Genomic DNA, 27,880 nt, shown 5'->3' on the forward strand with positions numbered 1-27,880 from the left:
ATAAAACGTTCGTCAACAAACACACTTGTGAAACTCCATTGCTGCACTGGAAAAATAAACTGTATCCACTGTTTACATAACGCTGGGTTCTTTAGGAAGCTGAACAAAGTTATCTTTCCCTTACAACCAAAAACACACTTCTTTGGAGACATTATTCCACAAGCAATTCCCGTATTTCTTTTCCGAAATACGGGACTTCGGCATTTCTTTTCCAGTCTTGTCTACCTCAAGAAGTGCCACAATCAAAAAAAAAAGAAGAAACCTCTCTGAAACTCGTACGAACCCTGAAGTAATATTTTTGGCACAGAAATACTCCTTCATATGTCCAAATTGGATCCAACTCTTAACAGTGTTACAACTCTGAAACAACTCAACAACTTTCAATGCATGAAACAGCATTTTTTCCTGTTTATTTTATTTAACAAGGACACATTACATTAATATAAAATGACAAAAAAGACATTTGACATTTTTACAAAAGATTCTATTTCAAATAAATTCTGTTTAAAGATTCTGTTCATCAAAAAATCCCCATGAAGACACTGTATAGCAGATTTTCACACACACACACACACACACACACACACACACACACACACACACACACACACACACACACACACACATACACACACCCTAAACCCAGCAGATGTGGCAAAAAATGCAACTAAGAACAGCTAAAACCAGCTGAATTAGCAAAAAAAAAAAAAAAAAAAAAAAAAAAAAAAAAATACAGCTACAAACTGATAAAACCAGCTGACAGTTGTTGTTTCAATAGTCTTGGCTCATCTGAACATTCTTTCAATGTAAGTCTGGGATTCTTCTGATTTTTAATCTTTATTTTTATGAAAAGTAAGCAAACCGAGTCAGAACAGTCTGAAGGTCTAATCTAAACATTTCATACACAAAATAAAAATAATAATAATAAAAAAAACAATAATTCTATTAATAATAATAATAATAATAATAATAATAATAATAATAATAAACTTATGTACTGTAGGCCTAGTAGATCAGTTAGTTGGCTTTTTGAAGTCAATTTATTAATTTCTTAATGACTGCTGAAAATGTTTACCATAACAAGAAAATTAATATTTTATAAACATAAAATAGTGAAATAATTTAAAACTGCAATAACATTAAACAATATCACTGTCTGTGACATTTCTTGTTTAAATAAATGCAGTCTTTGTGAACATAATAATTTTTCAGAATTATTAAAAAATCTTACTGATCAAAAACGTTTCAATGATCGATAGATAGCTAGCTAGCTAGCTAGATAGCTAGATACCTTGTATTAAAACAATAGTTTGTATGATGGTTATGATCTTGAAGGTTTTCATTCTTCATGAGCTGGATGAAGGCTGTGCTCAGTAGTGCTGTGCTTCACTCTCTGAAAAACAGAGGAAGTGAAATTTCTTGTAGTCTGCGTATTGATATTGTTTTCTTCTTCTTCTTCTGAAACCACGCATTCCATAAAAAAATACAAAAAAGTTATTATTATTAGTAGTAGTTGTAGTAATAGTAGTAGTAGTAGTTCAAGTGTGCTGTTAGTATACTTATTTTACACAAAATAAACAGTGTCCTCAGGACAAGAAGAATTTTCATAATCGTCCGCAAAAACTTCTGTCACAGTTATTAATAACTTAATAGCTTTGTGTTACTGGCCTGGATGCGAGAGTTTATAAAATGTAACTTCTTAGAAAATAAAACTCAAGTATGGCATGTCGAGTACTTCAGTGCTCACGGTCACGTGCCTCAGCGTCAAACACGTGTGTTTACATTCTCATCAAGCGCACGTGGCAGCACAAGCGCTCTCTCCCATTGGCCAGTTCGTTTTGAGCTCCAAACTTCATTTTTCTCAGTTCGAGTGAAAAAAAACATCTAAAATATATGAAAGAAACGTAAACAAAATGTAGGTTTAAAGTATGCTCAAAGAAAAATAAATGCACATTGTCTTCATTTTTCTCAGTTCGAGTGATAAAAAACAGCTGCTAGAAATCAAAAGTCTAAACTTTTCTTTCGAATGGATGTTTCAAATATTGAAACTGAATATTCATAGATATTTAATTACAGCTAAGAATGCGAAAATAAGTGTCTTGTTCTTGTGACAAACGACCTAAAATAACAAAAGTCATCAAACAGGAAAACCAGAGCACACAAGTGCGCGGGGATCACAAGCGCATGCGCACCCATAAGCCGCTCAACAACTACATGGCGCCGGCGCGAGAGTCACAACCAACTTGATCCGGTAAGAAGTGCAGTGTCATTTTTACGCACTTATTATTATTTAATGCATTTACAGAATGCATTTATTTTGCGGTTGTCCAGCAGCTGTCGAATGCACCGACTTTAGTACTTATATTTTATTTATATAATTGGATTTAGAACTGCACTTCATCTTTGTTCAGTTCTAACATTATTAATTATACTACCTGAATGTATTAACTTGCTGTTAGCTTTACTTGGTATTTAGCTAAATAACGTCTCGTACTGTGCATGGACATCTTGTTTGTTGCATACATACAAGTTATCAGTGGGCAATGCTAACAAGCTAAAGTTGTGGAGGACAGTATTGAAATGGGAAATAACCTCACATGAATATGAACATGGCTTTGCCATCCAGAATTATAAAGTTATGTGTCATGCATTTATAATTAATTAAATGTTTACTTAATTCGCGCGTCCAGTATAGCCAGAGAGTAATTTGGCGCGCGACAATATTGATAAGTTAGATAAAACGCAGCTGAAACACATCCAACTGCGATTAAATTTGTATGGTTATCATTTAAATGACTATATTAGACCTGAGCGGAATGCAAGTTATTTTTATTGTCAAACACTATTTGCTGTTTAATAATGCTGCTTAAATACTGTAATATTTGCATGATATGCCAACTGCTGCTGAACAAACTTGCATCTTACTTGTCATGGCCAGAAGAAGGTAAAGAACAAGTTTGTTATTACTGTGATTTCACAAGCCATTCATATCAGTTTTACATTATCATTACGGTATTATTTCGTATGTTTATTAAGCTATTATGACCATTGGCTACTTCCCAAAATACTGGTAATGACTAATTTCAGGTTTTTCCATGCTTGTTGGAACATTTGATAGTATAACCTAAGCAAGGTTTTCTTTTCTCCCTGTGACTATTAGTGGATGCCATCTAGCGAGATCTGTCAATGGCAGCACACGTAAGATAGCAAGAGTAAAGAAAGAGGTATGCACAGTATGTTTACTTTGTATTTGGTCAGTGTGTATGCGGTACTGTTTATGCATGTACATAAGTCAGTTGTAATGTATGATTTTTTTTGTGTTGTTTTGCAGTGCAACAAGAGCAGAAAATCAATAAAAAAGTTTAATGACTCTCAGGTATTTCACATAAACAAATACATATACATATACAATTACATATACAGTGGCCCCAAAAGTGTGTGTGTGTGTTGGGGGGTTGTAGGTGAAAGAGAAGTTGTTGGAAAGAGCAGCAGGGGTAGCTGTGTCTTCAGGTTTTATCCAGGTCTCTTTATCTGTGAGATCAGGTTTTATCTGTGAGTAGCAAAGGCTGGAATAAAGTCAGCTTTGTTGACAGCTGACTGACAATTCCAGAGGCCCATAGAAAAAGAAAGGGGTACAATAGAAGAAGTGTGGATGCAGGTTAGCATGTCTCCTGCGTGTTGTGTAAGCGTGTTTCCATTGTGAGACAGCAGGAATATCGACGCAATTGTCGATGCCTTTCTAATTAGCACAGCAAATCCTATAGCACACAAATGGCTTGAAATCTAAATTAATGCAGTAGAGTTTGCCACTTAAGCACAAATTAACAGGTAGCAAAAAGTCCATGTTTCATCTTTATATGTTGATATTTATGTAAATGTGTTGTCTGTTCAGAAATTACGGAGGCAGAATGATCCGAACAGCGCGAATGAAGTTGAGTCTGACTCGTCTGATCAAACTTCAGAAGCACAACCATCTCCACTCCCAACACTCAGGTGTGTTCCTGTAGTGAAATTACATTGTGACCACCACATTATGTGACATTCATTACAGAGCAACAAACTGACCGAGGCATTATTAAAGTGAAGTGCAATGGCATCTTACGCACAGAAGCCATCGGCACATCTGATGTGCAGTGCATGTGCCACTAAAAACTGTGTGATGCAAAAGTTTGTCCCTCCTCTAGTAGTGACTGACACATGAGGAGTCAGCAGCTATACTGATGTAATTGAGACACAAAAATGAAAGATTTTAGTATCTGAGATTACAAAAGAAATGCTGGAAATTTCCAGAAGGAAATTAATCATCAAAGTACACAAAACTGACATCATGGGTTAGTTAGAACTTTTTTGAGCATCGAAAAAACATTTTGACCAAAAATAACTAAATTACGACTTTATTCAACATTGTCTTCTCTTCCGGGTCTGTTCAAATCCGTGTTCATGACACTGCAGTGACGCTGCTGACGTACGACGCTGCTGATTTGTTATGTTGGTCACCCGAGCTTCTTTTGCAGTCTGGCGCACGCTTATTCAAGCTAAACATCGTTTATATTTTGGTATGCTAGCATTTTTTAAAATGGTGCATATGTGTGTATCATCGCGGATGTCCTAATCGCCAAAAAACAACCATTTATCGAAAACGTGCACTACAAAGCGTGACTGCAGTGCCATGAACGCGGATTCACACAGACCCGGAAGAAAAGACAATGCTGAATAAAGTCGTAATTTTTGCTAAATTTTTGGACCAAATGTCTTTACTGTATGCTTCAACAAATTCTAACTACCCACTGATGTCACATGGACTACTTTAGTTAGTTGACCTGACAAGATAAACAAAAACAAATGGCTTCTGTGTGTTAGATGCCATGTCAGTCCAGCAGCAGTTATTAACATTAAGTGGCAAGAGTCACCATCATCTCGATGCTACTGAACTTCAGGTTGATGTACAGTTGTATATTTTTCGGTATCCTGTTTTTTTTTACTGATACATTGTCTGAAGTCTGTATTTATGTTCTGTTTTGTTTTGGGGAAGTGGGGCAGCTCAGAGGACGTCTGGATGAAAATGCTGAGTAAAGAGATAAAGTACGAACACAGCAAGAGCAGTTTAGACCGACACCCGTCACTGCAGCCCAAAATGAGAGCCATGCTGCTCGACTGGCTCATGGAGGTACTATTACATGATCTGCTCTTCACACTAGATTCCCTTTATGATGTTTCACTGTATAGACTTCCATCATGAGAGTTAGTTATAGACAGTGAGAAGGTGAAATACACACACACACACACACACACACACACACACATATATATATATATATATCTCTGTCTGTGTTGTTTTTTTTTTTTTTTTTCAACTATTTTCACTGGTTTTATTGGTTTAGAGACCAGCAGATGCCCACCAGAAGTAGTCCCTACTAATAAATTAAATGCTAAATGCAGCCCTTCAATAATGTAACAACATTAAATTGATCAGACACATATTTAATACATGTTTTTTTTATTAATTAAAGGAAAGAACAACAAAAAGGATGACATATAATTCAAATATTTATCTGACTGCAACATAATTATTTAACCCTTTTTCATGTCAAAAAGGGCTGTTCGATTCCACAATTTTTGGAATTGATTTATCTGTCAATCAGATGCGCTCTCGGCCACTGATCTATGCTCGTGACGTATTATTTATAATTATCATTGGCTGATACAAATGTTTTTAAAAAAAATGTATTCTATTCTGTCATGCAGCGCTCAAAATTGTGGACAAGCCAGTTCCACCATAAAATAATCTCTGAATCGCTTATATATATATATAAATATATAAATGATTATAAGGCTATACGGAAGGCTATAGACTAAATTCAAATGATCAGTACCGACTCGTTTTCTTTTTTTATTTTCGTGTATTTAAATGTGTGCAGTCTTTGTCGGATGTAGCCTTCCGTCTGAGAGACTCCCATAGATAAGCTTTCTTGAACTGAAAAAGACTCTGAATGAGGAGTCGATAACCCTTGGAATCTACTCTCGATTCCCAACACCTCGGAATCTATTCTTTTTGGAAGCGATTCCCAGCCCTACTAAACATTTTGTATGTTTCTCTTTTTTCATGTCAAAGAGAACTGATTGGAAAGTGTTAGATTCAATATAGGATCTCCCAAATCAGCAGTTATTTTAACTTCTCAATACCTTGAGCAAAAACATCTTTAAAACATGACACAATGGAATACAAACACCCAAAACCAACTGAAGGAAAAGACCATAAACCTGGAGGCAAATGGGTGCAGATCTAGATATTAGAAGGGTGGAAGCATGTTAACATATTCTCCTCAATATACGTTTAAGCAGCAGTTCCTAGATTAGGATACTTGAATATAGTGCACCAACCACATTTCTATTCAGTTCATAAACTGGCAGATGAGACCAAACATGAAGTAGTTAACACTAGGGCCGGTATGATAACCTTAAGCAAAAATATCTTGGTTTTAGGGTATCACGGTATTGTCGTTACGGCTCTAAAAAAACTTTTTTTTTCCACTGAGCATAATATATTTTGTTTTTGAGCAACATACAGAATATTAGGAACAGTAGAATTTGTTGACTTTTTCTTTGATTTGTTTCCTAAAAAGAAGGAAAATAAAGACTGACATCTTTATTTAACCTAAACCTGCAATTACAGTTATTTAATTTTAGTTATATAATTCATATACATATCATTTCATATTGTTTAGTTATATAACTTCATATACATAATTTGATTTAATAATAACCCAATTTAAAGGAAAAACAGAATGTTCTGACTAGCTTTGTAAAATTATACTACATGCCTGAATGTAGCAAACAGCAGAAGCTCTGAATGAGATGTATATTCACTCTCTGACAGCAGGAGGCGCCTCTGGAACACGACTGACCGCTCGCTCACACCAACAGGAGCAGACACCACCTACAATACACTAAACAACACCGCTCACACCAACAGGAGGAGACGGGTCGTGTTACTCTCTACACTGCACTCAACCTGAGGGATTTCTACACTTTCAGTCTTTGAGGAGACATGAAAAACAGTGCGGGAACATTATATTGGAAAATATTTGTGGTTTTGAAACTTTGAAAAAAACTTCAAATCGCGGTATACCTTGAAACCGGTAATTGGCCCATGCCTAGTTAACACCAAACATGTTAGAACCAAGCATGCCACACGAGTCCTGAAAAGTGAAGCCAAAGCATCTCGATCGGCCCCAGGTGACTGGCTGCAGTATTGGTCATAAACCCTGCCCTCTCCATGTAATGAAATCGGACCTGAGACAAACTGAACAATCAAATTGCACTTCAAATATTTTTTTCCAAAGACATTTTCCGTCATTTTAAGTAGTTCTTAGCATGCTGATGTATTAGAACTGTGCAATTAATCGAAATACAATTTTGATCTCCGATTATGAAAATACAGTAATCGAGATAAAACGATTATTGCGCCCTATTCCGTCCCCTTTCCAGCGGTGTGCTTTTGCTCCTCCATTCAGAGAATCCCTATCCCAGACACATTTTCTCTAGTTTATTCCCTTGATAGAGCAAAAAAAAAAAAACATCACAAGTTGAATTGATTGGTCAACTAGAGTCAGTAACTGGTTGTAGAAATATCTTTCAGCTCTTCATCTTTCTCTCTCTTTAGGTGTGTGAAGCATACACACTTCACAGACAGACCTTCTACCTGGCTCAGGACTTCTTTGACAGGTACATGTCGTCCCAAAGTGACGTGCAGAAGGATCAGCTGCAGCTCATAGGAATCACTGCTCTGTTCATCTCCTCTAAAATAGAGGTATACAAGTGTTTAATAACTGTTTGCTCAATATAATCTATAAACATCAGACTTGAAATTGTATTACATCTGGTCAAGATAAAATTATTCGTAGCACATAAGAAGTCTGGCATCAGTGCAAAATCAGCTTCTCATTGAACACTAGAGAAAAAACAAAAACATTATATTACATTATAAGGCTAATTAGGTGAGCTGTGCTCAAAGCTAAAAACACCTGTAACTGTATGTCAGTTGAATTCAATATTAATCAGGGATGTGATTTTTCTGTTTTTATATGGGCTTCCATATTTTCAACCTGAGAAGTATTTCCTGTGTAAAATGCTTAAACAAACTGCAAAATGATTTCCAAATACATTTATTGTATTATTGCTTTCCAACAGCACTGAGCCAGCTAGTAAACTGTGGGTAAGCGCCAAACTGAGTGCTGGCGAGTTTATGAAATGCTGTTACTTGGCCAGTTAGTTTTGTGAATTCTAACAATGCATGGATTTGAGAACATGATGTGGCTTAGTACAGTTATCAGATTGCAAAAGCTGCAGTTTATATGAATACATAGTTTGACCCTCAATGTGTTACACACGTGTAGCTCATGGTCCTGTGTTTTCAGTGTCTCAGAGCGATTAGATTCATATTAATTGCTGTTCCACACAAACTCAGTCTCTGCAAGCACATTGTTTGGGTCCCAGTGCATTTGAAAACACAACATACCACTTCCAAATTTATAATTAGAATCAGTGATAAATTGGTTTTTAACAAAAGAGGGGCTTTGAGGTGCCCAAGTTTTTTTTTTTCTTTTTTTTTTATTAAAACATTGCATTTACTTGTTTTTGTTCACATGCTTGATTTATGCACTTGTTAAGTTGTGATGTTAACCTACAAGTCACAGTCCACTCTAAAGGCAAGCAGCATGCTGTGTCAAATATAAATTCATCTCATTTTGAGCTACTGTCTGCATAGGAAATGGATCACTGCAAATCACTGCATGTTCCTTGTTCTTATAGGAAATATATCCTCCAAAAATCACTGAGCTGGCTTATGTGTCTGACGGAGCGTGTCTGGCTGAGGAGATCCTGCAGATGGAGCTGATCATGTTGAAGGTGTGGACAGAGAAATCCTTTCTGGTTCTGCTGTGGTGACTCCTAACTGTGTCCTTTCATATGAGGATGCAAAAATCATTAGAGAAATTCCTAAATCAGTTTTATCAATAAAATGTCAAAACATGGATGAATAGATATAAACAAACAGAACATAAAATGTTGAAAACAATTATATATAATCCAGTAGGTGATTATACAGAAATCTATAAAATTGGTCTTCAGGTATTTTCATTTGTTGGATTTTATGCGTATTTATTTTTGATTTTGGGCAAATCTCATTCACATTTCATGATTTTTTTTAATTGATTGATTTTTCAAACGATTATTTACTGGACCGAATGAGCCCCTGCTTTTTAAAGGGCACCTATTATGCAAAATCCACTTTTACAAGGTGTTTGGACAGAAATATGTGATGAAATTGTGTACACAGCCATCTTAGAATAATAAAAATCCATCTAGTCTTTTTTTTTTTTAATCTTCATAAAAGCAAACCAGGCTCAAAAAACAAGCGGTTTGGGTCCTGTCCGCGATATGACATCATATTTCGGTAGCCCCGCCCACCGCTGTTGACTGACATTATTTGCTCGTATTTGCCACACAAGCACCTGTACAAGAAGTAATATTCAAACATTACGTACCCCTAACATAAATATAACGTTGCATTAGTGCTTATATTAAATTTGTTTGTGTATGTTGTTTTGTTAAAGCTCATAACTTTAATGGACTTTATCACATACTTTCTGGGTGTTGCATCCAGTGGCTGTGAAAAACTATACAAGTACATAAATGATTCAAACTGCCATTCCAGGACATTCTGGTTCATTTGCATTATTGTTTCTTCTGCTGTCTGGTTCAAACATGTACAGCTGAAAACCAGTCCTCTCACTCTCGCTCACGTTGCTTCTCCTCTCTGTTTATTGCCATACACAAAGCAGAGACCTCTAGGCTCCGCCCCCTTCTGGAGTTGGGCGGGGAGTTGCAGCACTTTTTAGACCCACCCCAAAAATGATAATTTTCAACACGTTAGAATAAATGACCTGTATGGTTTTTGAGCTGAAACTTCACAGGCACATTCAGGAGAGCCATAAGATTAATATTACATCTTGTAAAAAGGGGCTTAATAGGTGCACTTTAAAGTTTGCATTGTAAGGTCTTGATGACTCAAGGTAGTAAAGTTGAAAATAGGGAACATAAAAAAAATCTAATAAAAATTTAATGAGAAATATTTCTTTTAGTGTGGATAAGTGTGTTATTTAAACGTCTTTATGTACTCAACAGGCATTAAACTGGGAACTTTGTCCAGAGACTGTTGTTTCGTGGATGAAGCTCTACATTCAGATCGCCTCACTAAACGACGTCACCAATCTATTAGTACCACAGTTTCCTCAGGAAACCTACATTCAGATCACACAGGTACACACACGCTTTCCCCACACCATTATACACTATTAAATGATCTAATAAAAATATCTTGACGGCTACTGTGAATATGTTCATGTTCTTGTGTTGTTTGTTTTAGCTCTTGGATTTGTGCATCCTTGATATGAACTCTTTGGACTTTAAATATGGAGTCTTAGCAGCAGCTGCTTTATGCCACTTCATGTCAGCTGATGTTGTCCAAAAAGTATCGGGTAAGATATTCATTTGCAAGGTCTACTGTTATATTAGCTCTTCATGTTTCTAAAGCTGTTAGCTAGTGTACCTTTTGTGATCCAGACATCTAAACCGATTTGAAGCAGTTCAGAGATGCATGGGTCCACACATAAATAAAATTCATAACATTTGATTAATGAATAAAATGAAGTCTGCGGAAAACATACTTTGGCGATACTTGTGCCATAAACGGCACACATGTTCTCACATAGTTACTTAATACAAACATACCTTTTTAAAAATAAATATAACTGCATCAAAATTTGCATTGTACTTGTGAAGTTTATGTTACTGAGCAGAGTGTGAAGAGTAGTAGTTTTGAAAATACTGAAGTGTCTCAACATAGATCAGAAGTGTTTGTCCTCCGCACAGGACTGAAATGGGAGGCCATTGAGATGTGTGTGAACTGGATGGCTCCTTTCGTGGAGACCATGATGCGTTATGAGAGCGCACAGCTGAAAGAATTTGGCCAAGTGCCGTCTGAGGACAGACACAACATTCAGACACACGTGGACTACCTCTGCATGCTGGTGAGTCTAGTGCTTAACTAATATTAATCATAGAGATCAATGCAATGAATGGATGTTGAAGTTCAGAGGTGGTATGAGAGGAACAGAATCATCAGCATGTTGTGCTCATTTGGTTCTGCAGCGGCGATGTTTCAGCTGTGTGCATTTAACCGTTCTTAAGTCATTGTTGTTCTCATTTACAGAAAGAGGCTCAGGAGAAACAATCAGAAAGCCTGGAGCCCTTCTTCCCACCAACACCACCAAGCAGCGCTGAGAAACCCAGTTAACAGTAGTGTTCACACAGCAGGACCACTCAGTGTGCCTTACTCAAGTGTACTGTGATCTATACCATCACTCTAGTTCAGGTCATAAGTTGTCAAATTGATATATTTACCATTTGCACAGGGCTTGAACTGCTATTATGTAACAAAATAGACTTTAAGAAACTGCACTGTTTTGTGTTCTGAATAGGCAACTTGTGTTCCCCAATGTGAGTTATGGTTCTCTTATACTTTATAGTACAACAATATTTGTGCAAAAATAAGAGCAGGCCTCAGGATTGCTGGTGTGGTATTTTTGTATTTTTTCTATTTTATTTTTCTCTGGCGTGCAAATGATGACTTAAAATGTAATTCATGAAAATATCAGATTGAAAATATCAGTGTTTTTTATTATACAGCATAATTTAAGTATACTGTTTATTTGTATATAGAATGTAAGATGTTTAAATATAAATACTAATTTCAACTTTTCCAAAGGCATTAAATTGTGCATTTTATTGTTCCTTATGATTATGATTGTTCCTTTTGTGAAAATTTGTGTGTGTATATATATATATATATATACATATATATATATATATATATATATATATATTATATATATACACATACACACACACACACCTCTGTGTACATTTGTACATTACAAAAATAGGAGACGACATGAATTAGCATAGGAATATTTATTTGAAAAATGTTTTGTAATTATTATTTTTTTCCCAGTTTAAAAAAAAAAACACTCTTTTGAAATGAAATTAAAAGTAGAGTTTAGCCAAGGCCTGTAGGAATTTCTTCTTCCTTTTTTGTGCTGCAAGCTGCAGGACTTCCTCTGGATTACTGGAGTTTAACTCTGTCTGTCCGATGGCCTTGATCTGTGTTCAAAGAGATTAACCATCATTACCTTCATATCCATGTACTGAGCTCATTTAGATTCTTTTGTGATGTCTAATTGTTCCATATGAAAATCAAGCAACTTTTGTACAAATCTTGCTTTGAATCTGCACTGAAATTAAATATTGGTAGATATTGTTAGATTGTATTTCTACACTATCTACAATAAATGTTTAGAAACTATGTGGCATAATTGATTCTTGAATCAACAGATAAATTAATCAGCTTACCGCAACTTGTCTTTTGTCACCCTCTCCTCGTTTATGATGAATGTCTAAATGCAAAAGTTATGGTAAAACGATGGACAGAAAATATCAGATGTGCTGAAAAACAGGGTTATTCAAATCTTTTTTTTTTTTTAATACTTTTGCAAATGTAATGCTTAAGACTGACAACAGCAGCCTTGTGTTGGTCTGAGATGGAGTCTTCTTTAAAAAGGATACATGTCAGATATTCCAGAATGGTCACATCCCAGATGTAGTCATAGAACGAATCCATAGAGTCGTGACTGATGGAATGGAGAAAAATGAAATGATCTTTTCTGAAAAGAAAGTTTCTGAACTATTTTGAAAAGGAGGTATTGATGCATTGCATAGGTTTCGCACCTGTTTTGCTCTTGTAGAGCTTTAAATGCAGTCATGTAGTCCACTTCCCTCAGAAACTGACAGAGAACAGCCACCTGCAAAGTGCACACAATGACATCATGTATCAGACAATGCAATCATCTGAAACGAGACTCGTGACAGCACACCGATGTGGTTTGTTACCTGAGTGTGACAGTTCAACAGCGAGCAACACTTGATCATTCTCTTCAGAACCTGCAGAAACATTCAGTGTGTGTCAGTCCGGACTATATCGCAGTCACATCTCTACAGGGCATTTTACTACCAAACCAAAAGTAGAAACGAAAGAGTTTTCTTTATTCATTCACAACAGTGTTCAGCAGATTTCCAGCACCTGGTCGTTGTAGACGTCAGGAGGAACCGGTTTAGTGAAGTAATCGGAGCACACGGTCCCTGCCTGCAGGTAATAGTGCATTGCTGCAGAATACTGGTTGGTCACTGAAAGAACAAAAGAAATGAATTTAAGTAAAAACTTAAACTGAAGTATGTTTTCAAATTTAAAAAAAAGTTATGTTTTTTAAATGCTTTTTCTCCATTTCTAACCTGTTCTGGCAAAAATCTACAAGTACTATATTAATCATTCTTTTAGCATTTGGACCTATTTAAAACCGAACCTTCGGCATGAAATTGTTTTTAAAATATTTTGATTAAAAAAAAAAAAAAAAAAAAGGATGTTTATTCTTTGTTTAAAAAGATTACCCATCAATGCATCTCTGTGAACTCATCTCTGAAATACTGTGCATCTGACAGACTTGGCCTAGAGTTTTTAATTGTTTAAATGTCAAAACATTTATTCAGAAATTCTAACTGTTTTTTTTTTTTTCAATGAATTATGAACATTCAGCATCAGTCCCTGTGTAAATAGTTAAATATTTTGATGAAAACGAAACATTGCAAATATTTTATACTTCTGTTTTAGTTACATCAGATTTTGAGTAAATCTAAGTATTATAGCATGACTTTAAATTTACTTTTAAGTTGAACTGCTTGGGTTGAGTGATCTAAAACTAAAAAGCTGATATTTAAAGGCATTACTTAACCATGGCAGTGATGCACAACACCTAATGGTAATTAGGCCAAACCTTATAGATTAATAATCCTCCATATCACAGCAACAAAATTAACCACATACAAACACACACTCATAAAGTGATTTATACTATAAACAATTCAGCATTAACACAAAACAATGTGTATTGTTTAAAGTGTTAAATAACTTGACTTGAAATGACCCCTTGTAGTTGGATCTTTACAGTGTGAGTGCAGGGTTTTATTCATACACAGCTTCAACTTACCAAAGTAAATGTCGGCCTGCGTGCAGAGCCACAACTGATTGTTGGGGTTGAGGCTGAGAGCATAGTTTACCAATTCCTTCAACGTGACGACCACAGCTTCAACATCCACCGACTGTAAACTGCATCAACACCATCATCATCATCATCATCAGAACATTTGAGACCAAGATTACACCATCAAAACAAACCTTATAAATCACAAACTATCATTACATCCACACATTTAATCATAGGAGCATTTCTAATGGCATTTCATTAGTTGTGACATACTTGGCAAGAGCTGAAGGCCATATGGAGATATGCTCAGCTGTCACTTCATTCACTATATCATCCTGAGAAACACAAATATACACATCATATACATCAATTCACAGAAACAAGATTTTCCCATTACAGTACCTATTCAGTACCTACACTTCAGTAATTCATTTTAAGTCATCCTAGAGTATGACATGAAAAGGATAAAGCGGCAACCAAAAAAAATTACAATCCAAAAACAAAAACAAAGTATAACTTCCACTACACTGATAGCACATACCCGTACAATATTGTGCAGCCGCACAAACAAAGAGATGAGCGTTGTCAAAACCAGTGGCTCCTAAAACACCAAAAATTATATCAGAGTTTAATACTGAAAGGTCTCTATATTTAAGATACTTTTATGTAATGCTGTGTACTTGATAATGTTACACTTACCCGTAGTTTTTTCATAAACGTCATGAATTTGCTCCTAAAAGTACAACAAAAGATAAAATATAACAATGCATTAACATAACATGAAGAATTATTTAACACATGCTGTGATCACGTTTTTATATATTATTGCGCAGATGCTGAAACAGGCTCTGCATGATTTATTTTCCTCTGGAAGTCATCTAAGGCAGGTTTTAAAGTTGTTCTCTATGTACAATGCACTGAGTGGTCCCTGTGTCTCACCGGGGAAGGATGCCCATCGAGGACTCTCTCTGTTTGAGAAGGCTCACTCGACCGTCACTGCTGCGTTTGTGCTGGCTGGAAACACTGCAGATCTGCACCACCACCTCCCAGAGCTCCTTCGCCGTGCGTCTGCTCTCTTTGGGTCCTGGCAGCTCCTTACAGGTGGACGCTATCAGCTGCCCTAGCTGCATGAAGATTAAAACACAAGAAGAGATGATCTGAGATAAGAATTCCTACAAAGTATCACAAGAACATGTCTTCGCCTACTAGAAAATGTGTAATTTGAAACGATTTTCAGACCATGACTTTATTCCTGACAGTGAATGAAGCACAGAAGCGTTTGTGGGAAGAGTGCGGATACCTTTATATATGGGTTGTTGTTGACCAGTGACTGTGGCACCTGCAGCGTCAGATACTCGTTCTCCCTCCAGTTGAGCATGAACACAACACATTCCTCCCCGACGAGCTGACGCAGAGGGAGATCTGTGGCCGTGGAGAACATTGTAACAAATTAAAGAATCCTACCCTTAAATATGAATGCTCACCTGCCTTAAAAGCCTAGATGAACAACTGTTTGTAGATATCTGATCTAAGGTCAGATTCATTTATTTCTCTTTAGAATTTCATACAATTCCCAGAAGTGCGTGTGAAAGACTTTGCTCTGGGTCATTTTAAGATAAAGATCATCAGACAGTTAACGTAATACCATGTATTCTCATCTCCAGATATCCGCGGACCCTGCTGACCAGGTCAGGTGGAGGTCTCTCCATGTTGCCTTCGGCAGCGCCTGCCTCGTGACCTCTGACCTCCATCAGCAGCAGCTCGTTGAGCATGACCTGACGCAGCTTAGGAGAGAACTCTGTCACCAGCTCCAGGCACGCCGTGAACAGCTGACGAGCGTGTGCAAAATCCTGCAACAGCCAAAGAGACAAAAAAAGTGTCTCAAACTACAAACTAAAAGAAAAATGAAATTTGAAACTATCAATAATTTAATTCAAAATATGTAATTTCTGTACTGTCTCTTTATGTGCCGCTAACAGAAATGTTTCTAAGAAATATTTCCCAGAAATAAATCCCGGCTAAATTAAATGAAACTGCCTCATTTTCTAAATTAATTACAAAAATGTGGCACCCTGAATAACATGTATAAAAATTATAAAATTATTTATTTGAACTGAGTATTCTTTGGTTATGCTTGGACTTAAAGGGGCCATGAAACAGAGAATCAAAATCTTCTTGATATTTACACATATCAGATGTTACAATAAAAACATACTGCAAGCTTCAGAACTCAAACTAACTCACCAGTTTAAAATATGAACTATTCTTTTCTAACCTTCTGAAACACATGGATTTGAAATCGGGACAATCGTGACGTGACTCCATACAGCAGAGCCGAACATTTTACCCTCTGAGGTGATCTTCATTTATATTTAATCTTATAGTGTGTTTGTAATAAACGTCAAACCAGCGTTTTAATGCTATTAAAATAGAAAGGCCTATCTTTACTAATAGCCAGCGCAAAACTCTTTTGGAGTTCACAAAAACTACTGTCAGGATTTACTAAAGACCAGCAGTGTATTAATATGCAGTTAAGACACATTAGCTATGAAAAGCTGTCGACAGATATTTTTGCAGCCTACCTTACTGCATATGCATTTGCAGGAGTTTTCCTTTCAGACACAAAATTAATGAGAGGGGAGTATTTAGATAATTTACTAAAGTTTGCAGTAGTCAGTTTACTGGTATTTGTGCCATTATTTAACACCTTTTAAAAAGCATGTCTTAACCCCTTCTGCACCTGTGTTGATAGTAGATTACAAAATGACGTATTTCAGGGCTTTTGCGGAAAGCAGCATTCAGAATCATGTAAATGTGAACAGCATTTTCCTTTCACAGTTACATGAAAGCGGTTTAACACATTTGGGTTTCTGTAGTAGGATTCATCTTTAGTGGGCTTGTAAATGTATATTCTTACAGATTACGCAAAGGTTTTCACTGATCTAGACAACTGTGTCACAGGCTTAAGAGCACATTACTACAATAGTGCATATCCACATGAATATTGCTTCTGCGTCTTAAACAGCTGTCTTTCCAAAACCGTCTTTCTGGTGCGCATGTTAACATACTGAACGCTGCGGAAGTGAGTCTTGTTCAGATACACACCTTTATACTGATGCAGTGCAGACCCTTGGCCATGAGGATGTACACCAGGTCTCGTGTCAGGTTGTCTTTTATTGCTAGTATGACGTTCACATAATCAACAGGAACCTCCCACTACAGGAAAAAAATACAGTTGCAAGAATGAAAAAAGAAAGTCGATGTAACAACTATCATTTTCATGGCAAGCATTCTTTGTCATGAATTGATATTACAAATCACTCAAATAAATTCACACGTTATTATTCAATTTGCTGCAAAACAAAATTGTGTATAAGAAACACTGATCCAGTTTGTTACTCGATCAGCATTAATTAAAGACAGAAGACTAGATTATCTACATTTTATGTTCTAAAATGAGGCATAAAAGTAGCCTTAAAAACATCATGTGGTCTTTCCTGACCTTACTGTTAACCCTCCAGAAGGGTCTTTCGGCCATCCCGTGCAGCTCAATGAGGATTTGCTGGATGTGTCGAGGATCCAATGACAGAATGAGCTGCTGTTCAAGCTGACTGATATTCACACTGGCAGATGCTGGTGAGAACAAAACACAAACAACACCTCAACCAACAGCAAGCACAGCTCTTCGGAGGATGAAATGAAGAATTTCATATGCTCATTAAACGTCTGCCCTCCAGGATGTACCAGGTATATCGTAGAATGAGGGCAGTGGTTTGGCACTGAGGTTGACTGTGGCTGAGCTCTTCCTCATCTGCTCCATCAGGATCTTCTTCTCCTCATCTTGAAGAAGTTCCATGAAGAGTTTGTGAGAAGACACCATGAAGGCCAGAGAAACATCTTCCAACCTGTTACAAACTGTCCTACAATGAAAACAAGAAAGCAACAGCTATTTTTAATCATGGAATATTTGTAGTATTTTCACACAATGATACAATATAAAATGAAATACAATAGCAAATACGAGACAACATTTAAAATGGCGAACAGTTACAGGACCTAATATAGACTAGATTATACATCATCTATAACCTGATGATTTAAAAAAAAAAGAAAAAAAAAGACATTTATTAATGCAAACTGCTGCAGCATTTCCCCACACCATGTCAGTATATTATTATGGTACAATTCACTTCAAAAAAATCCACCTTTGAAAAGCATGTAAAAGCAATAAATAAAAAAAAAAAATAGAAAAAGACATACTGTATGAACCTGATTAGTCTTAGTTCTTAAAACTGTAAGGGTGCTCACTTGATAAAAAGAGCCATTTTCCGCTTGTTTGTTTCCGACCTGTGCTCCTTATCCACTGACCTTGTACACACCTGGAGTCATGAGAGAGACAGCACATGTGAGAGAGCCCTTTATTTCAATAGAAGACCATGTGAACTAGATCAGTTTAGTAAAAGAATAGAGTGTGTAATGTGCATGATTCAGCAACACAGCAGGGTTTATACCTCCAGCAGAAAACTGATGGTGTTTTTGCTGGGTTTGAGGAGCAGCTGATGGAAGGACACACTGAGGACGCCACCCTCCAGTGCATCTCTCACTGCGTTACACACACACAGTTTGTGACATACTTCCTCCAGAGCCCTGTCCCTGTCATTTAAAACACACAGACACACATATATTAAAGGAATATACAACAGGATCTATGGACAGCATGTGTGGTATGCACTAACCACATGTTGGCTTACATCTCCATTTGTCACACAAACAAACAAAAAAAATTATTATAGTAAACCACTTCTAATGTAATTCTAGGGGGAAAGACAATGAGGAAGTTTATAAGCAAAATATACAGCTTTAATTACATTAATTCTGTAAGAATTTTGTACAAGGAAAATGAGACTGGATCTACTTATTCAATTAATCAGTGTTAGAACCATTAAAGAAGAAATAATAATCCATAATTGTCCACACGGCATCTAAACAGCATCTCACCCTTGTTGAAGCTTGTGCAACAGCTCTAGCTCAATTGAATGTCTGAAGCTGTTGGGTAGACTGGATGTAACATTGTCTCTGATGAAGGCCTCGATCAATGCCTACATCATAAAGACAGAAAACAGAGACAGTAAAGGTTACTGATATACAAATTCACATTTCACCAACTGCATAGGCCTGTCAAGCTCCAGTGAATGTGTAACCGAGGTCTACAACTGTTATAGGAGGAACCAAAAATAAATTATGTAGATTTATGTATCTACAGTGACTTTACCATTTACCAACCAGAAATATTTGTTAAACAATATGATATAATACAAAGTGCCAGGGTGGTGTATAAAATATGCTCTATGCTGAAGGGTTCAACATACTATGCATTGGCATCTACACTAATATTAGTCTGTTTCTTTCTTATTCCGAGGTCACCGTAGCCACCAGATCCAGTACGTATCCTGACCAGATGGTCACTGTAGTCACCCGGATCCAGTACGTATCCAGCCCAGATGGTGGATCAGCACCTAGAGATGACCTCTACAGCCCTGAATGTCAGCGTAGACCAGCACAACTAGATAAGCCACAGAGACAGATCCCCAGTGAAGACCTTGTCTCAGACAGCCACCGGGACAAGTCCACAGGAACCAGTTGAGTCCTCTGCACAATGTGACTTTGCTGCAGCCTGGAATTGAACTGCTGGTTTCATCTGGCCAGAGGAGAACTGGCCTCTCCAACTGAGCCTGGTTTCTCCCGAGGTTTTTTCTCCATTCTGTCACAGATGGAGTTTTGGTTCCTTGCCGCTGTCGCCTCTGGCTTGCTTAGTTGGGGAAACTTAATATCCAGCGATATCGTCGACTTGATTGACTTGACTTACTCCAAAAACAAAAAGCTGGATAACCGTTTGATGACATATCCCAAAAACATTCAAGCTTGCAGCTATCAAACCCTTACCAAAAAGCTCCAACTTGTCCCATGAGAACTGGTTAATTATAGAGCAATCTCAAATTTCCATTTATGTCTAAAATAAAGTATAAGAAAAAGTAGTTTTGCCCCAAACAACTGTTCATTTCTGCAGAACCGGTATCTGTGGAGAGTTTCAGTCAGGATTTAGGTCCCATCATAGCACAGAGACTGCATTTTTCAGAGTTACAAATGACTTGCTTGTATCATCTGACCACAGCTGCACACCTACCTATCCAATTGCTACCAGTTTGTTTGTGTTAATTGTGGGATGGAGTACGGAGTACCACAGGGTTCAGTATTAGGTCCTGTACTATTCTTTGCATATGCTTCCCTTGGGAGAGATGGTCAGGAACCATACCGTTAGTTTCCACTGTTATGCAGAAGATACTCAGCTCCTCCAGTCCTACAGAAATACCTCAATTCTATAAGTTAACAGATGTATTAGTAATATCAAAGACTGGATAGCTAGTAATTTCCTATGTCTGAATTCTGACAAAACAGAGGAATGTCTTAGTTAGCCCGAAAACCTCTGAACATAACATAATAAAAACTATGTTTTTGACTATAATGCAGACTTCTACAGTTGAGACCTGATAGTAATGTCTGATAGAAATCTGCGCTTTGAAAATCATATTAAAAAACTTATTACAACACACATGTATCCACACTGATTCATACTCTAAAAAAAACAAACTAAAAAAAACTAATTAACTCAATACTAAGAACTCTAACCAAAGGATTTTTGATTAGTCTGTCATACATACATCTATTTAATTTATTCATACCTCACTGTTATTTTTCATTATTGATGTCTGCTGGAACTGAAAACACCTCTCTTATCCTACAAGTCTGCTCTAAATTATTGAATAGAATCTAAGGTAATATTAGTCTTTTGCATTCCTCATCCTTGGTATAAATATCCAAACTATCCAGCTCTGGCCCAGCATGATGTTGCTGTTTGATGCGATGGGCATCTCTACAATGTGTGTAAAGCTGCTTTAAAACAGTACATATTGTGAAAAGCACTATACAATGAAAAAAAATACCTAACCATGGCACTATTACTAAATAAAACGCCTTAATTCAAGAGTTAAAACCACTCACTTACTCAATTAGAAAGTCATCGTATGAGTTTTGTGAACAAGGGTCAGACCAAAATTCAGGAGAGCTGTTTTTTTAAGCAATAAGAGTACCATGGTACATATTTAATGGTAGCACAGCAGTGAGAGTACTTGCTGACCCCATAATCGTGGTTCCTCATGAAGCAACTGATCTGGCCGTACGGGGTGTGCTGGCTCTCGCTGGGGTCTGAGGCTCCGGTCAGGGTTTTACAGGCACTCCAGTATCCAGCCAACCGCTGCTCATCAACACAACAGAGAGATGGGGAGGAATCCAGCTGCCATCAGACACAAAAACAAAAGAGCATCTCATGATTCAGAAATGCACATTAATTATCTCAACAGATTACTACAGTCCTGGATGCTTGACTGGTCAATACTGCATTTCAGTTGTGTCATGAAGGTGAGTATGAAGGTGAGCATGTACTGTTTTGGGGAAAGTTTTTTGATGATTTGATAATGTCTCACCTTTGTGAGCAGTTCTCGTGCTTTTCTGAAGTGTTCTCTGGCTTTCTCATACACTGAAGGGTCAGAACAGCCTTGCTGAAAGTAAATGCCTCCTAAATCGTAATGCACCTGCCAGATATTAACATAGTTCACTTTTAAAGAAAGAATTAACCCAAAAATTTAAATTTCCCAGAAATATTCTCACCCACTGACCATCCAAGATTTAGATCAGTCTGTTTCATCATGGGAACAGATTTTGGGCAATAAAAAACATCACAATAATCCACACTCCAGTCCATCAATTAATGTCTTGTGAAAAGCTGTGTTTGTAAGAAACAAACTCATAATTAAAGTGTTTGAACTGTAAACGATCACTTCTGACCAAAATGTGAGTCCGTAATTGATAACAACGCTTGCTCTAGTGAAAGTCTCTCACATCAAAATCAAATGCTAAATTTGTTTAGAACAGTTTTGCTTGTGATTGATCTGTTCATATATCTCTCCTGATGACTTTTTCACTGGTGAAAGCAAAATTATGCATTATGGACTCGTAAATTAGCTGGAAGCAAATGCTTAAAGTTAAAAACTTCTTAATTATTTATTTCTTATAAACACACAGCTTTTGCCTTCTCAAGTCATTAACTGATGAACTAGAGTAGTGTGGATTACTTGTCGATTATTGTGATGTTTTTATCAGCTGTTTGGACTCTCATTCTGACGGCACCCATTCACTGCAGAGCATCCATTGCTGAGCAAGTGATGTAATGCTACATTACTGCAAATCTTTTTCCAATGAAAAAAATAAACTCTTTTGCATCTTGGATGGCCTGACGGTGAGTGAAAGAGTTAACTAGTGTGACTGATTATGCCTGTAGGACACACCTGACAGTGCAGGTGATCGGCGCTGATGCGCAGTCCTGCGGTGGAGGACTCAGTCTCTCCATTGGCTGTACTGGGATCAGCAGCTAGCAGGTCTAGGGTTCGAAGCGTGTGGACGTAGAAGTCTTTTTTAATGTTTAGGGCTCCTTCTAACACCATGATAGAGTCTGTGGCCTGTTCTCTGAGCTGAGGAGCACAACATCAAACAAGAAACAGGGCTATGATGAGCTTTCTTTGAGAATGAAAATGGCATTTTAAAGCGTGACATCAGACACTGATGAAACACATCAATCCTTTGTACTTGAAATCAGCATGAAGGAAGAAAGTTGTGGCTTGTATTACGCCTCACTGCTTCTTTTGCTGTTATTCTGCTGTTATCCTACGTACTTCTATTGAATTAGTAATCCAATATTATGGGAAAATCTCCTTTCACAACCCAAAGCTTATCAATCACATATCAGTATATAGCAGTCATACCACACTCAGTATGTTCTCTGTGAGTTCCTTTTCCTGCTGGACCAAACTCATCCTACAGAACACAAAACACTATTAGCACTTCAACAGCTCACAACACAAAACACTGACACCCCTGTTATTCCTTCCTTACATATTCAGCTGATGTGGTCCAGGTTTGGTCTGTTTCTCTGGAAAGCTGCTCAACACAATGGTACGAATGGCCCTATTGAGACAAAGATCATATTACACTGTGAACACAGCAAGTGGCTGGACCACTCAGCTATAATCTGCTGCAAGCTCAAAGCTACACTTAAGCAACAGTAAAAGAAGTGGATTTCTTTGTTGCTTATTTAATTTGCTTCAGAAATATGTCAAATGTTTCTCTCTCTCTCTCTATATATATATATATATATATACACACTGTGGTCAAGATTCAATGGACCTGAGTATATTATTCAGTTTATGTCAACAGTTACAACACAGAGACACTGTTCAGATGTTTTATTTCAAGACATCTGTCAGGTGTTTGTCCTTCAAAAGGACTCATTTCTTATTACGTTTCTCATCCCAAGCCACTGTTGCTAAATCCAAAACATCATTTAAGAGCTAGTAATGTAGGCTTGATCCATTAATATGCAGATTAACACAGTTATTGAAGAGAGAGAGAGAGAATTACATATACATTTGTATTTATCCTATTTTTATTCATGTTTGTTTGCTTGGTCAGTATCTTTTTAGTGGTTTTGGTTTGTCAACCAGAATCAGAATCAAGCATTGAACAGCCCCATAGTACAAGATAAAAATAAATAAAAAAATTGAAAATTAATCACACAACAATTCTGGCTGAGAAATAACCAAAATAATAAATGAAAAATAACCCAAAATATAATTTAAAGTCATGTTAGATGAAATAAATATTTTGATTTAGCATTTCATATTGATAATAAATCAATAATATATTTTTTTTAATGAATATTGAAATATAAAATTATTTAAAAAAAAAATGATGTGCTCAATATAAAACTAAAACCACCAGTAGATGGCAGCAAGTCATTGTTTTATTGCAGGGGTCTCCAAACTCGTCTTGGAGGGCCGGTGTCCTGCAGAGTTTAGCTCCAACTTGCCTCAACACACCTGACTGGATGTTTCTAGTATGCCTAGTAAGAGCATGATTAGCTGGTTCAGGTGTGTTTGATTAGGGTTGAAGCTAAACTCTGCAGGGCACCAGCCCTCCAGGACTGAGTTTGGAGACCCCTGCTTTAAAGAGTGAATAATTTATTCAACCAGTTAGTTTAAAAGGCTAATTCAAACAGAAACTAAGCCTGTGACTGTTTTATGTTTTTGTTTTTTTTCCACATAAATCTTGTCTAATTTCAAAGGCTGTGCCCTCCAGGTTGCATTTGTAGGCTGCATACACCACAGAGCAGGCCTCACTTCAGAGAAGTAATCGTTGCAAAACTGACTATAATTAATCACGGGGCATAATATACTGTAATGTCTTTCTAACTTTGGAACGAAATTGTAAATCTTCTGAAAGAGGCAGCCTCGATGTATGTGGCTGACAAATGCAATCTCCAGAAGACCTTTGAAATGAGACGCAGCCACAAATTTTACAAAGTTTTATCTAACCCTTCATAAGCTATGACATACAGTTATGATGTGTTCAAGTCATATCGGATAGATCATATTTTCTAGCTGAACACACATCACACATCAAACGCCACCTCAAAGTTGTTATTACGATTGGGAAACTCAAAAAATTTTTTTTCCAAGATGGGGGCGTGTCGGTGAGAAAACAAGTCGGATGCAACGGATGCAGCCAAAGAATAGAGATAAGCATCTGAATTGACGGTAAATTAGTTGAAATGAATAACATATTATATTATTGTATAATTACCATAGAATATAAAATGATTCAGTTTACATCACCTTCATAAATTGAAATAAAAACTGAGAAAAATAAATAAAACACGATGCACATTCTTTATTCATCATTTTGTAGATGTAGAGTAAAAAAAAAATATATTGAATTTTATATAGAAAATCGCCATTTTGTACCAACTAAAGTGACTTGAACGCACCTGACATCGTAATTACGACCAATCATAAATACAAACTTCCCAGGAGGACGTGAATGCACCATTAAACTGTCACACTGACCATCTGTTGTAGATGAGCATGGCCATGGCTGTGGTGGGCGGCAGGGTGGACAAATCCAGATCTACATGTTTAACTCCAGGAGGAACACGACTGGCACACAGAAGCTCATTCAATAACATATTAAGCACAGGGATGGTCAAACTGTCAATCAAACAGAAAGACAAAGACGACACTTTAAATAAGAAGAGAAGTTATAAAATGTTGTCTAAAGATGTCTAATTGTCCAACCCAGTTTTTACATTTTCTGAAGAGAATGTAAGTGAAGTTTGCCTGTGCAAAAATGATGGCCACAATGGTCAGATATTGCTTTGTGGCTGTTCTAAATTAACTTAGCATGTCAAAGTGGAACTCTGGGTGGTTGCTAATAAAATAAAATAAAAAGATTTATTTCAGGTAATACAGAAAATCAGTATATTTCCCTGAAAGGAAAAACAACCATTCAAATCAAATGCTTCATCTTCACTCACCCCTTCTCTAGCACTTTCAAGTCCCATGTCAGGTGGGCAGCAACTTTGAGTGCCATCAGCTTCAGTGTGCGGTTCCTGCGGTTGTCTGCTGGTGGCTGAACCTGGTTCTGCTCATTCACAGACGGTTTGGAGGCTTGCTCAAGAAACTGAACGATGAGCTGAACAGGAGACGGGTCTGTGGGAACCATATAAAACTTAATTCTGAAGCTCAGGAAACTAAGGAAAAGCATTCACAGCTGATTTTAATTCTGTGATGTGACAGGTTTCCCAGTGAAACAGCACATTCAGTGAGGGGGAAAAACAGGAATTGATCTTATCCATGCAGAAATTATGAAGACATGATACAGGTTGAACTTAAAATAATATACTGCACACATATAACTAGGACAGTCCTCTGGCATAACCTCAGCCTTAGTAAAGTCATGATAATATGCAATCTCCTTCACACAATGTAAGAGGATTTGTTTGTTTTCCTGACATTTTGTTTCTTTATGTGTCCTGTCACAGTTTCATAAACTGAACTGAAAATATTCTACAGTTCTCATAATAACACGAAAGAGCTCTAACACTGTTTTGCGCCATTGTTTTGGCAATGTGTCTGTCAATCGAACTACAATAGACATCACGACACGGCTTGGTGGTGACTCTAGGACATAAGATGCATACCTGGATGAGGGCCCTGCAGGTGCTGCTCCAGTAACGATGGATCAAGCAGAAACTCAAACCAGGAGGCCTGTGGGGCAGGGCCGACTGCCGCTCCACCGCGCTCCCCGGTCTGCCGCCTCAGCGCTCATACTGACCTGCATACAAACATCAGCACATACAACAGCGAATAGCATTCAGTACATAAAGCTTTTTTTATATGCTTTATCTGAACCATCTGTTTACACTATGGTACAACAAACAAGAACAAAATAATTACAAATAACAGCAATGGAAAGAAAGAAAACATGAACAACCAATCCCATAGCTAAAAACAGAAACAATCAATACTAAAGGAAAAAGAAAGAAGAGGGTATTATACAGAACTATACAAATTAAACATTAAATACAGTAGAAAATGAGTAGGCCGTGTAAATTGTACATGTTCTAAGAGCTTTCTTGTTAAGTGAAACTGAAATTGTAAGGAAATATTTTTTTTCTCTTGTAAAAAAAAAAAAAAACACTACAAAAACAGGTTTACAATTTGAAAATGTACATTTGTGAATACAGAATCTACTTAAGAAGAGAATTAGGTTTATTACAAAACTAAACTACTATTCAAAAAATAGTAAATTTGGGATTCATTGAAAAATCTAACTAACAAATCTTACAAACTAACATATTTCCAGAGTAACTGCAATATATGCATGACCAAAACAAATGAAGAAGAGTTTCGGTGTCATTCTGACAACAGGAGCATTTTGTGTCCAAATCAGATCCAATTTTTTTCTTCAAATGTTTGACAGGGTAAATGTTATGAAGTATAAATCATAAACAGTATTTCTGAATTGAGTGCGGAATGTATGTATAATGCCCCAAAATGCTGTCTAGGTAGGCAGCTCACTAGGATTTGGCACACAGTCCATGTTTGTGATGTACTAGTTCAACATTTTTTTAGCTTTTAATTGCAATCATATTATTTCATTACGTTTTAGTTTACCGATGATTATTGACGCTAGTAATATTGGTGTCAGTAATGTTCAGAGTTAACAATATCAGGTTCGTGAAAACTGTTTAGATGTGAGTCAGTGCTAGTCTTTGATCATTTCCTGCATTATCACTCACCTGCTTTGAACTTCTGAATTAAAAATACGATTTATATCACAAACTGTTTCTATTAACGCAAAGACTAGTGTTTCTAAGGCGCCCATAGTAATGTGTTTCTTCTCTTCGTTGTAGGATCCTATGATAAAACGGCAGCGCATCAGCGCCGCCTTACTGTATACATGCGGTTAAGCCCGTGTTCTTCTTCTTCTTGTACGATTTTAATGGGCGCTTGACAAGCCAGCCTATGATGTATTACCGCCACCAACTGGACTGGAATAAATATGGTATATTAAGTGTTCTTTTGTGTTATTTGATGTGTTTTGATGATCACATATTCTCTATATGTTTTTGCTTTAAAAGACATCCCATATGTATAGCCTATGTATTTTGTGTGAAGCAGGTGGTGAAATGTTGTTTTTTTCCGCGATACCACATCTACATTTAAAAACGTAGTGAATTCTTCAGTTCTGTAAAATATTTTTTTTTCTTCATC

The 27,880-nt window shown here is 36.8% G+C and overlaps 2 protein-coding genes across 3 annotated transcripts; one reads left to right on the forward strand and one right to left on the reverse strand.

Moving 5' to 3' along the window:
- Positions 1-2,927: 2,927 nt before the first annotated feature.
- LOC109056754 (G1/S-specific cyclin-E2-like) lies at positions 2,928-12,424 on the forward strand. 2 transcript variants are annotated; one of them, XM_042738875.1, is made up of 11 exons: positions 2,928-2,944; positions 3,161-3,224; positions 3,332-3,376; positions 3,893-3,995; positions 5,033-5,167; positions 7,664-7,810; positions 8,812-8,907; positions 10,186-10,320; positions 10,427-10,538; positions 10,933-11,090; positions 11,273-12,424. In XM_042738875.1, exons 3-11 carry the CDS (start codon positions 3,366-3,368, stop codon positions 11,354-11,356), a joined length of 981 nt encoding a protein of 326 aa, XP_042594809.1. In that variant the 5' UTR covers positions 2,928-2,944; positions 3,161-3,224; positions 3,332-3,365; the 3' UTR covers positions 11,357-12,424. The 2 variants fall into 2 exon arrangements, with proteins under 2 accessions (XP_042594809.1, XP_042594808.1); XM_042738874.1 differs by lacking the exon at positions 2,928-2,944 and having other exon boundaries at positions 3,024-3,224.
- LOC109056756 (integrator complex subunit 8) lies at positions 12,019-27,523 on the reverse strand. The gene is given in 29 exon segments (XM_042738873.1): positions 12,019-12,222; positions 12,472-12,515; positions 12,685-12,749; positions 12,847-12,920; positions 13,009-13,059; positions 13,199-13,302; positions 14,160-14,278; positions 14,430-14,491; positions 14,698-14,757; positions 14,856-14,889; positions 15,096-15,280; positions 15,457-15,578; positions 15,802-16,006; positions 17,262-17,372; positions 17,659-17,789; positions 17,901-18,076; positions 18,465-18,535; positions 18,668-18,809; positions 19,155-19,255; positions 21,352-21,507; positions 21,698-21,805; positions 22,559-22,741; positions 23,033-23,084; positions 23,163-23,234; positions 25,172-25,312; positions 25,639-25,813; positions 26,305-26,378; positions 26,380-26,438; positions 27,406-27,523. Coding segments are annotated over 28 exon segments (2,988 nt in total). The 5' UTR covers positions 26,433-26,438; positions 27,406-27,523; the 3' UTR covers positions 12,019-12,105.
- Between the last annotated feature and the right edge of the window lie 357 nt (positions 27,524-27,880).

This window comes from Cyprinus carpio, chromosome B15, assembly GCF_018340385.1.
Source record: "Cyprinus carpio isolate SPL01 chromosome B15, ASM1834038v1, whole genome shotgun sequence".
NCBI classification, from domain to species: domain Eukaryota; kingdom Metazoa; phylum Chordata; class Actinopteri; order Cypriniformes; family Cyprinidae; genus Cyprinus; species Cyprinus carpio.